This window comes from Schistocerca serialis, chromosome 11, assembly GCF_023864345.2.
Source record: "Schistocerca serialis cubense isolate TAMUIC-IGC-003099 chromosome 11, iqSchSeri2.2, whole genome shotgun sequence".
NCBI classification, from domain to species: domain Eukaryota; kingdom Metazoa; phylum Arthropoda; class Insecta; order Orthoptera; family Acrididae; genus Schistocerca; species Schistocerca serialis.
In genome coordinates this window covers 200566088-200578930 of record NC_064648.1, presented here as the reverse complement: position 1 = coordinate 200578930, position 12843 = coordinate 200566088, and the positions used below count along the sequence as shown (strand labels likewise).

The following is a 12843-nucleotide window of genomic DNA, read 5'->3' as shown; positions in this document are numbered from 1 at the left end:
TCGCATATTGCCGGCGTCTTCACTCGCATCCCAATCTCCATCGTTCACGGTCATTCCAGTCTCCTTTATTAAGACCTCTCGCCACCATTGTTTCATTGATGTCGTCTTTCCAGAATCTTGCAGGACTACCTTGCTTTCTTCTTTGATGTGGAGTCCATTGCCATACACGTTTTGGCCGTCTTGTGTCTGTAAGTGACTGTACCAGAGTAGGCGTTTCCTTACTATGTAGTCTAGGATTGTGCTTTCGACATTCATAACCTCTCTGATCCTATCATTTCTAATACGATCAAGCCTTGAATGTCCACAGCTCTGTCTTCAGAAATCCATGTCGACATTTAGCAGGCAGATCTTTCTGCCTCTGAGTTAGTTCCCACAACTCTGCACCATATGTTGCGATGATTTCAATAATTGTATGGTAGATGGTACGTTTTGTTCTGAGCATTCTGTTTTTGTTCCAGAGAATACCATTTGGTGTTTTATGGCTCATTTGCCCTGGCCAATTTTATTGTTTATATCATCCCTACTTCTACCATTGGACAACAGTGTCACTCCTAGATACTTAAAATTATGACACCCTTCAACAGTATCAGCACCGAGTTGTAAGTCATTAAAAGCATTTTCTTCCACTTTCAGATTTTCTGTTTTAGATATGTTTATAACAATATCATATTCTTCTTTTAATTTGTGGAGCATATAATTTGCATCTTCCTCATCTTCAGCTACTAACACTTGGTCGTCAGCAAAAAATAAAGTGAACAAGATCTCATTGTCACTGAGAACCCCCAGACATTGAAATAAGTAATGATAATAATAAGTAATGATAATATATCACCGATAACCCAAAGGAAGTCCAAAATGCAATTAATGCCACAAAAAAAAACTGAAAGTCACCAGGTTCGGGATTAATTTATATAGAACTGGTTGAAGTGGCTCCGTCAAAACTTCTTGAGATTTTGGCAGTGATGTTTGACAAGTCCCTTCGAGGTGACGAAGCCGCAAAGGAGTGGAAAAAGGCAGTAATTACATCAGTATCTAAGAAGGGCAACAGGAGAACTTGTGCAGACTATTGTGGTATTGTGTGATGCCGTACACAGTGAGAGTATATGGCCGTATCCTAAAAAAAGAGGATAGAAGAAGAAATAACTGAATCAGAAAAACAAAATGGATTCAAATCCAGTCGCTCCTGTACTGATGGAGTATTCACCCTCAGAAACCTAGTGGAGAGGAGGACAGCAAGGGGCTTTATGACCCACCTTGACTTTGTACACCTCCAGAAAGTTTGTGACACAGTTCCACAGAACAAGCTACAGACAAGTCTAATTGATAACGGCGTGTCACTGAGCTGTGTGAAAGCAGTCAGACTCCTCTAATGAGGTTGTACAGCAATGGTTATAGTGAGAAATCGACTATCTCAAGATTTTGAGGTGAAAAAGGGAGTACGCCAGGGATGCACCCTCACTCCTACACTCTTTAAGATCTACCTAGAGGAGGCATTGAAATCCTGGAAAAGGAGATCCGGAGGAATATTGCAGAATTACTGTGTAATGGTCCATTGGCGACCGTAGGTCCCATATACCAAAATACTCTGAAGGTATTCCTGAACAACCTCTCAAAGCTTTTTGGTGGAGTTCTGGTTCACCCTTTACACACTGAGATGAAAAAAGTTATGGGGTAGTCATATGTACGAATACAAATGGTGGTAGTATCGTATCCACGAGGTATAAAAGGGCGGAGCTGTCATTTGCACTGTGGTGATCCACGTGAAAAGATTTCTGACGTGATTATGGCCCCACTGGGAATTAACAGACTCTGAATGAAGAACGACAGTTGGAGCCAGACGCGTGGCACATTTCGGAAATCCTTTGGAAATTGAATGTTACAAGATCCACATTGTCGAGAGTGTGCCAAATTTCGGGCGCTACCTCTCACAGTGGACAATGCAGTGGCCGACGGCGTTCACTAGAGAGTAGGTGCTTTTGCATAGAGGTTGTCAGTGCTAACAGACAAGTAATACTGCTTGAAATAATCACAGAAATCAGTGTGGAATGTATGACGACAATGCCACCAGTACATTGTGGTGAAAGTTGCCGTTAATGAGAGCTGTGGCGGCAGACAGCCGACAAGAGTGCTTTTGCTAACGACACAATTTCCCCTGCAACGCCTCTCCAGGGCTCATGACTATATCGGTCGGATGCTAGATGACTGGAAAACTGTGGCCTGGCGAGGTGAGTCCCGATTTTAGTTGGTAAGAGCTGATGGTAGAGTTGGTGTGGGGTGCAGACTTCACGAAGCCACAGAACCGTGTTGTCGACGAGGCACTTTCCGAGCTGGTAGTGGCTCCGTAATGGTGTGGGCTGTGTTTACATATGAAGGACCGGGTCCTGTGGTCCGACTGAACCGATCTATGGCTCGAAATATTTCTATTTGGGTACTTGAAGACCATTTGAAGCCATTCGAGGACTTCTCCTTCTCAAATGATGATTGAATTTTAACGGATGACAGTGTGTTCGTAATAGGTTTTAAGAACATTCTGGACAGTTCGAGCGAATGATTCGGCCACCCAGGTTGTCGGATAGGAATCTCGTAGGATGTAATCGAGAGATCAGTTCGTGCATAAAGTTCTACACTGGCAACATTTTCACAATTCTGGACGGCTGTAGAGGCTGAATGGTTCAATATTTCTGCAGGGGACTTCCCGCAACTCGTCGAGTCGTGCCACGTTGAGTTGCTGTATTGTGCTGGGCAAAAGGAAGTCCGACATGGTATTGGGAGGTATCCCGTGACTTTAGCCATCTCGGTATAGTGTTTCAGTGCTTTTGATGTAAATCTTTGCCACTTATGGCCAACACAGTTTTTCATTCTCTTGCATATTGTTTTTATATCAAAAGGGTTAATTGAGCAGAACACTTGTAATTAACAGCATTATTAATCAAGAAATAAAAACTCTTGCATTATAAGCTGTTAAACTTGATTAGTCTGTCCAATGATAATACCGAGAGAAAAGCTATGGGTGATCTGCCTTCAGTTCGAAAATGAACTCGAGGTTTGTGCTACTCTTAAATTTTATATTTTCATCTGGAGGCCAAATAAGCACTCGTATGGCCAGTTTCTGGCTGCCCCCTTCTCTCTCTCTCTCTCTCTCTCTCTCTCTCTCTCTCTCTCTCTCTCTCTCTCCCTCTCTCTGGCAAACTTGAATTTGTAATTAGTTGCACCGTTCAACTTTTCGGCTAATTATTATATAATCCCATTTCTGAATTCTTGCAGACCTGCTGGTAGTAGTGACTGTAGCATGGCAGACAGATTGAGCAAGGCAGAAGAGACAGGTATGTATTTACAACCATTTACGGTGTTTTAATGAGTCAGACTCAATCCAGTAAGTTTTCATCCAACAAGTTGTACACCACATCAGAAGTAGTGAGCAGTTAATGAAATGTAATGAGATTTTCATTCCGCAATGGAGTGTGCGCTGATATGAAACTTCCTGACAGATTAAAACTGTGTGCCAGACCGAGACTCGAACTCGGGACTTTTTGCTTTCGCGGGCAAGTGCTCTACTATCTGAGCTACCTGAGCACGACTCACGACCCGTCCTCACAATTTTACTTCTGCTAGTACCTCGTCTCCTACCTTCCAAACTTCACAGAAGCTCTTCTGCCAACCTGCAGAACTAGCACTCCTGGAAGAATATCGGCGCACACTCCGCTGCAGAGTGAAAATTTCATTCTGAAAACATCCCCCAGGCTGTGGTTAAGCCATGTCTCCGCAATATCCTTTCTTCCAGGAGTGCTAGTCCTGCTAGTTTCACAGGAGAACTTCTGTGAAGTTTGGAAAGTAGGAGACGAGGTACTGGTGGAAGTAAAATTGTGAGAACAGGTCGTGAGTCGTGCTTGAGTAGCTCAGTTGGTAGAGCACTTGCCTGCGAAAGGCAAAGGTCCCGAGTTCGAGTCTCGGTCCGGCACACAGTTTTAATCTGTCAGGAAGTTTCAGTTAATGAAATAGTTCCCGGGCACAGTATTTCAGTGAGCTGACCACATTTCCATCATGAAGTGCACTGGTGAACTGATTGCCTACAAACGGCTCCTGCGGTGATACAGTTCGTCGAGTCGCTCACTAGCTCCTAGGTAATCAGGTCACCACGCCACTTGATGAGAGAGATGTGGCTGCTCTTCAAAATATCTGACATCCTTCAGTCCACCTGTGAACTTTAATCATGAATTATGTCAGGAGGAGTCAAAGAATCACACGAGTAAAGAGTTGTCATTGCCTTCAGTCTGAAGGCTGGTTTGGTACAGCTCTCCCCCTTACTCTGTCCTCTTCATGTCAGCATAACAGTGTACATCCACTTGATCCCTCACTCACTCACTCACCCACCATCCTAACCTAACCTAAACGACTCGCTCACTCACTCATCCACCCATTCTTCCACTCCATTATCAAACTGACGATTTCTAGATAACTCCCAATGTGTCCTATCAACGAACCCCATCATTGGTCAACCTCTGCTGTAAATATCTTCATCCCCATCCCAATTCTCTTAAATACCTCTTCATAATTACTTGATCTACCAATGTAGTCTTTAGTCTTCAATATTCTTCTGTAGCACCACAGTTCTTAGTCTGACCTGCCTATTGCCCACAAATCATTTCCATAAAAGACAACACTCCATGCAAATACCTCCAGAAAACACTTAAATTTATGTTCAGTGTTAATAAACTTCTTGTGTGGATTATATTGCGCTTACTTTAATTTGTTTTCTGAGAAACTTGGGTTCCCGACATACTCAAGTATCCACATACTCGAATGAATACTATCACATTTGTGGAAAAAAGAAATATGGCTGACACAGAGGAATGTTACGGCTAGTTTATTGTTCCTCTTCCTGAGCTGATATTTGGCTTGATAAATTTTTGATTGGTATACATACCAAACCGGTGTCACTGCACTGCAAATCTGGATCTAGTGGATTATACTGGGAATATTAAATACTGGCATGAAATAATGCAGTTGAATGTAAAAAGTTTTCACACCACAGGTTATCCCTGAAAACCAGCCCTGAGGTGAAGTGGATTTGACACAGTTTTACAGGCCTGCAGCTAGCTGCCGTCCCCTTTGTTTCACAAACAGTGACGCAGCTGTGTCGAACTGTGTTTGGGGCTTATACACTGGGAATAAAATAAAATTTTTTGGGCGAATATTGTATTTCATTATACAGTGTGTGTTTATGATACTGGTAAATCACACTTTAGAACAAAGTACTATGGCAATGAGGTGCCATATTCAGACACAGTTTAATGCTACAAAAGGACTCTACATCAAAACAACTCTCAAGCTTTCGATAAATTAGAATGGGCGGGCAGCGATGATCTACTTAGTGAGGTTGGCCCCAGGACAACTGCACTTACTGCAGAAAATGTTATCACTGTTTCTGGATAATTAGCAACATTCAAGGAAATTCATACAAAGAATTGCAGCAGAGACTGGATTGAAGTGCTTCAACACAAATACAGTTCAGGGAAACAGTCTAAATGCTTCCATTCAAAATCCAAAGTCACCAGGTTGCGCTCACACCTGCTGTGTGGCAAACAGCTGGTTTTGCAATCCAGGTTCTCGTAATGAATGGTAATGAGGATTTGAAGTTGGCTGCATTTGGTTCACAGATGAAGCACACTTCTAAATGAATGGATTTGTGAACAAGAAAATCTGGTAGTATTGGGATTTTGAAAATCCACATTTGTGTCAAACAAAACAACTTCGTTCTTCCAAAGTTGTCGTTTGGGCTTTGATATGCGACAGATCCATTGTCGGCTCCTTTTTGCTATGAGAGGACCGGTGAATGTTGCACAGCAATTTTGGAACAGTTCGCCACCACAGCATGTGTTCAGAGATTGACTAGACACTGAGTGTGAGATGGGGCCTGACCGCATCACACAGAACAGACAAATATTTCGGAAATAGTCATTGCGTCGGGCTATCCTAAATTGAACGGTGCGAGCACAGATTGGTCTTCGTATTCGTCCAGTCTGACACTTAGTGGTTCAGTTTTGTTCAGCAAAGTCAAAGACCGTGTCTGTTGGAAGTATTCAAGCGAGCTGGACGAGGTTCGGTCATTCGTATTGCAGTTAAATTCATTTCTGTTCACACTACAAGGTATGATGCCAAATTTAGTTGGACCACATAACTACTGCAGGCAGTGGACGTGTTGAAAAGATTGATGTGAGTGCAAGGAGTGCTGGCCAAGGACAAGTTTGCTTTTCCTAGTGATATGAGCTTTACACTGTCCAGAACCATGGCTTAATAGTTTCATTCATGCACAGCCAACTTTGCGTAATAAACTTGGAAAATGTCACTAGTTCATTTGATGTCAACAAACTGAACTCCACTGCTTTGTATTCATGATGTTGTGCAGCCTGTATGAAGTATGTACACACACACACACACACACACACACACACACACACACACACTTACAAGGGGCGTTTGAAAAGTCCATGGAAAAATAAAAACTACTTACGTGTTTGAGGTAAAACTTTTTTATTTTTCGACAGTCCCCTTTTAGACATATGCAGTGTGTCCAACACTGTTCTAATTTGTTGATCCCTTCAGAATAATAGAGCTATTAGTTGCTGCAATCACCTCCTTGTTTGAATAAAATCTTTGTCCCGCCAGACATTTCTTCAAATTGGGGAACAAATAGTAGTCCGAGGGAGCCGAGTCTGGAGAATAGGGGGGATGTGAAATGAGTTGGAATCCTATTTCCATTAATTTTGCGACCACAACTGCTGAGGTGTGTGCTGGTGCATTGTCGTGATGGAAAAGGACTTTTTTGCGGTCCAATCACCGGCGTTTTTCTCGCAGCTCGGTTTTCAAACGGTACAGTAACGATGAATAATATGCACCTGTAATAGTTTTACCCTTTTCCAAATAGTCGATGAGGATTATCCCTCGTGAATCCCAAGACAGTCACCATAACCTTTCTGGCTGAAGGAGTGGTATTCGCCTTTTTTGGTGCAGATTTTCCCTTGGTAACCCATTGTTTAGATTGTTGTTTGGTCTCAGGAGTAAAGTACCGTATCCATGTTTCATCCACAGTGACGAAATGATGCTTAAAGTCCTGCGGATTCTTCCTGAACAGCTGCAAGCCATCCTTGCAAGACTTCACATGATTCCGGTTTTGGTCAAGTGTGAGCAACTGCGGAACCCATCTTGCGGATAGCTTTCTCGTGTCCAACTGTTTATGCAAAATATTATGTACCCCTTCATTCGAGATGCCCACAGCACTAGCAATCTCACGCACCTTAACTCTTCTGTCATACATAACCATATCAGGAATTTTATCAATGATTTCTGGAGTCGTAACCTCCACAGGTCGTCCAGAACATTCAGCATCACTTGGGCCCATATGGCCACTTCAGAAATTTTAAACCACTTATAAACTGTTCTAATCGAAGGTGCAGAGTCGCCGTAATGTTTATCTAGCTTCTCTTTAGTCTCCTGAGGTGTTCTGCCATTCAGAAAGTAATGTTTAATCACCAGACGAAATTCTTGTTCGTCCATTTTTTGAAAATCACTCGACTTCCTTGATTCACATGAATGCCAAACACAAAGAAATACACCAATATGGCTGAAACTCGGTGTGCGTTCTTTCCAAAGATGCTACTAACTAAACATGACCTCGATATGTGCCAGTGGTGCCATCTCTCGGACTTTTCAAACACCCCTCGTACTTATCTACGTACATAGTATGATATGAGGCAATGTGTAACATATGTATATGTTATACGTAATACAATTAGGGCGTGCTGCAAACCGGCTAAAAAATAATGTCGATGAGATGGATGATTTAAGATCAAAATTATTAATAGTGTGATTAATCAGTAATTCTAAAACAGTCTTAATCGCATTTATTATCGTTAAAATACCGCCAACCGGTTTCAACCGGACATACGGGCCATCTTCTGCGCATTTACACCACTGGTCAACTTCTGATGGTATCACTCCTGTCTACATAACGGCAGGAAACTAATAGTTAATGTAATAGCTTTTGGCAGTTTTAAGAAATGAAGTACGAATTAATTAATATAAAACCTGTTGTTTTCTATTTGCCCAAGTACAGGGTGGTTACGATTAAACTTTCGCTACTCGAACCGGTGCAGACGGAAAACTGTTTCCCGTTTGGATACCCAACTTTATAGCAATGAGAGACTGTGCACTGCAAGATTTGTGTTTTCAGCAATGTTAGTGCCGCGAGTTACTGTTAGGTGCTGGTACCGGTATGGCAATGTAGGGTTGAATCGTGAAAATGAGTGTACGAGGTGTGTTTTTTAAGTAAGATCTGTTTGAACATAAGTACACAACGAAGGGTTATTTCAAAAAATGTAAATTTATTTTCAGAAATTACGTACTTCACTCTATTTTTTGACATAGTTGTTAAGTTTGTTGAAATATGTATCATATCTCCAACCAATTTTAAAATACTCTTTTCATAAAAAATTGCCACCTGCTCTGATAACCGAGAGGTAACTGCCGTTTTCGAGTCGTCATCATTGTAACAGTTGCCACTGACGTGTCGTTCGAGGTGGCGGAACAGATGGTAATTGCTCGGCGCGAGAACGTGACTGTAGGGTGGGTGGTCTAAAACTTCCCAGACACGACTGGCCAATAAATCGCGCGTGTGACCTGCACTGTGAGGTCTTGCATTGTCACAAAGGACGACAATTGTCTTTGTCAGCATGCCACGTCTTTTGCTTTGAATTGCTCTGCGTAGCTTTCTGAGGGTTTGGTAATATGCTTCTGCATTGGAGTGGTTCCTCATTCCATGAAGTTGACCAACAAAACACTGTGCCTATCCCAAAACGTGGATGCCACGATTCTGTGCTGTGACAGGGTCTGTTTGGCCTTCACCTTTACAGGTGAGTATGTGTGTATCCATTCCGTGTTCTGTTGCTTCGATTCGGGCGTGACATGCGAAACCCGTATTTTGTCTCCAGTTACGATCTAACTCGAGAAGCCGTCGCCTTCGTCGTGATAATTAGTCGAGAACTTCATCGCACATTCAAATCTTCGGTTTTTGTGCTCCTCTGTAAGGAGTTTAGGGATCCGACGTGAGCACAGTTTCCTAAACTTAAGGTATTCAGAAACAATGTTGTAAAGCACTGATCTCGACATGTCAGGAAATTCGTTCGAGAGACTTGTTATTGTGAAGCGCCTGTTCTCACGAAACCTCGCTTCAGTCGAAGCCACCAAATTGTCTGTAATCAAAGTAGGGTGACCAGTTCTTGCCGTGGACATTGTGATGGCCATCTTTGAATTCTTGTACCCACTTACGCACTTTGCTTTCACTCGTAACAGTAGCACTGTATACTTCGCAAATCTGTCGATGAATTTCTGCAGCAGACAGGTTCCTTGCTGACAAACACCGTATCACCGAGTGAACCTCACACGTGACGGGTGATTTGATAGTCTTAAACATTTTGAAAGCACAGAACAGAACTGTACAGGTTAGCTACAGAGCTGAAACTGAACACAGCTGTTCACGAGACGTGCCGGTACACGACCCACACACTCGTTGCGGTATGCGTGTAAACTACTAGTGTCTACAATGAAACTGACCTTACTTAAAAAACACGCCTCGTACATTACAGCTGCAGACAGTCAACACGGACCTGGACCAGGCAAGCAGAGCTTTACTCGTAAAGCTGTTTTATTACAGCAGCAGTAGTGCTGCTGTTCTTAGAGTATCGACACATTAAAAGAATACGGAAAGGTCCTCTTTCCACACTGTGGTGGAAGAACGCAATTCAGAAGTCGGTATTAACTGACGGTGTGAGAATTGCTCGTGGGAGAGGCTGATGGCCAATTGTGCCACATATTGTTGAATAGGTTTTTGTTGCCACAGCTGAGATAACTGGCTGCAATGTGCAATCTTCGAGCAGTGCACGAACCGTCCTGACAGCCGAACTTTCCACGGTCCTCCGTTCAAAAAGTGCTGTGGACAGTAATTGTGCAACCTCTACTGTGGTTTCAGATTGTCGACAATGTGGGTTGTGGTCACATGGAGCATTAATAAATGATTCCTGTTTAGTTGTTATATGTCATCCACATGTTCTTCCAGATGTTTCCACAGAGTTTCATTGTCCTACAATCTTAAAAGCTTAATTATAACTACCTTGTTCTTTTCTGTGGAGAATGATGGGTGGAACACAAACATTTAACAGTAAACAGCTTTGACACTAGCTCTATTTCTAGACAGTGTTCACACAGTCAGACATTCTGTGCTACACGCATGAGTCTCCTGTAGGTGAGTGGTTGCTTTTCCCTTATTTTACATTTTGCTCCAGCCATGAATTTCCACTGTTGTTAAAGAACTTTTATCTCTTATTGCGATTGTATAATTCGGAGTTACATTGAACTGTTCCATCAGCAATAGTGAGAACTATTAAGGAGGACAGGTGTTAGGAACTAAATGTAAGAATTCAGAGAGGTGGCTTAAAAAAACTTCTGCAAGATGTATGGTGTGTCCTACTTATTGTGAAGCATAAGTAGTAAACCTTTGTCCCAATTTTGGGGAATTGTCATTTTTTGCAGACATTCTATATTGTGTAATACTTTTTCTTCCCCTCGCTTCAATTTGTTTTCAATCCCACAGGTCAACACGAGGCCCTGGAGCTACACGAAGAAGACAACTCGCAAAAGCCCGGGAGCTACGTGAGGAATACGTTTCGCCACTGACGTGGAGACGGGTAGCGGTAACAGCTCGGAGAATGACGTGTGCTGTTGTCGAGTGCTGCACCGGAATCTCGTGAGTCAGAAGAGTACGAAACTCGGACAATACCTCGCGAAGACGGAAGAAGTATTCGTAATGTGTACCGAGCACGTGTCCGAGTGTCCTCAAACCCTACACTGCCGCCGTTGTAATCGGGCACGTACAGTCTCGCACACCTGTGGGGTGACGTGCCAATTGTCATTTGTATTGTGAGAAAGCAAATGTGCAGCTGCTAACAGCGGCGTGCTGGGAGTGTGAGGCCTCGCCCGCTCGTGCGAGGTGTCTGGCGTGGCGTTTAGATTGCCTTACGTCATATGATTCCGGGTGTATACATTGTACTTAGTTGAGAGAGCTTTTTTGTTTCTATTTTCGGGGAAGACTTTAGAAAAACCTCTGTAAGACTCCACACACGGTGTGTGTAACTGAACATTTGTTGTGATATGTAACTCACAGTCTCATTGGCACAGTAACATTCATTAGAGACCAGTTTTCAATGTTGAGCCTCCAGTTTTGAGTTTGCTGCTACAGAATAAAAGCAGAGGTTAATGGTGCCAACTTGTGAGTAATTAAATTTTACTGTGCAATTAGCACTGTGAATTGCATGCTGTACTGTGAACACGTGGCGTTGCCCTGTGCAGTCGTGGCAAATATTAGCAGACTGTTGGTTGCAACAAGTTAAGTGATGTCATAGAAATCTTCACATAGAAAAGGGGCGTGATACTTGTGTGTATTGTGTGTCTAATAATATTGCAGTATGAAAAGTATGTAAGCTTCTGAGGACTATAAGTATTAACCATGAAGCGTGTACTATAGCTTTCTTACTCTTTGTTTTCAATATTTTATATATGTGTATATGTATATCTACATATTTTTAGGTGGTCTTTTTAATATATAATTCCATTTTTGGCAATTCAGAATCGAGCTTTGGAGGGATACGGAGAGAACAGATCGTGTGCTCTGGGCAACTTTGTTGGACATATTCCAGTATTCTTGTTCCCCTAAACTTTTTACCTTTATAGCTCCCTCTAGTACTATAGAAGTTATTCACCGTTGTCTTTACGTGCCCTATTGAAAGATGAAATTTTGCCAGTGTTAGAGCTGAATTTCTGAAGCCAATAACCATACAATGGATATAAAATTCACACCTCTTTCGTTACCTTGTTTCTGTCATTAATGCACCTTTGTTTTTCAAGATCTAGTTTGGTGTTACATGCTGTGTGTGTGTGTGTGTGTGTGTGTGTGTGTGTGTGTGTGTGTGTGTGTGTGTTCATTCATTGAAGCGCATTATGGCGTAGTATTCTGAGGTCCTTGTTGACACTTGGCACGACTTTGGTAGCTCCATGCAGCACCTGCTGTCATATTGGGATTTATGCTTGACAAACTCTGTCACACGTTGCGCAAGCAGTACCTCAAACCAGCTATGAAATACAAAGCAAATATTTCAACATTTCTAGGATATCATTTACATACAAATGATCTCTTGGTCCCATTCAATTGCAATTAAAAGTATAATAAAATTAGTTGTACACACCTTTGTTCATTTATGGGCAATGAGGGGGACAGAAATTTTTGCACCACTAAGGTTCATGAGGAAATTCACAAATTTAATTCAGCTGAATTCTGCATCATATCCCTTCTTTTAATTATGTTGCAGATATTTTTTTTCCTCTGATTCTGCAGATAACATCACCTCTCTATCAGTAGACCTAATTTCCATCAACTTTCTCTTGTTTTTAGTTTTCCAGCTGTCTCTGTCCAGCAATAATTCTGAAACTCGCTCTACTTGCTCTTAGATCTATGTATTACTAGCAATAGTACCCAATTGCGTGAAATAATAAGTGTTGATTTGTAAAAACTTGAAAACTTACGTAGTGCAGATTTTCCTTACTGCTATCCTTGTATGAGTTTGGGTAAACTTGTTACTGTTTGTATTCCCGACTTTCTTAGTGTGTTTTCACTTTCAACTTGTCTAAAATCATCTTTGATTTCATTGGCACAAGAACATGCTGTATCCAGTGATCACACTCCCATTTTCAAACTGGTTATGTGTCTGGGAAGGTGATATGCCATTTCTGCTACAT

General features: G+C 42.1%; 1 protein-coding gene across 1 annotated transcript in view; it reads left to right on the top strand.

Annotated features, from left to right (window-relative positions):
• Window positions 1-11496, top strand: part of LOC126426412 (uncharacterized) — a 163590-nt gene extending 152094 nt beyond the window's left edge. The window contains exons 14-15 of the mRNA XM_050088332.1: window positions 3265-3323; window positions 10646-11496. Of these exons, the coding sequence (XP_049944289.1) occupies window positions 3265-3276 (12 nt within the window). The 3' untranslated portion in view covers window positions 3277-3323; window positions 10646-11496. The remainder of the gene's footprint in view (window positions 1-3264; window positions 3324-10645) is intronic.
• The last annotated feature ends 1347 nt before the right edge of the window (window positions 11497-12843 follow it).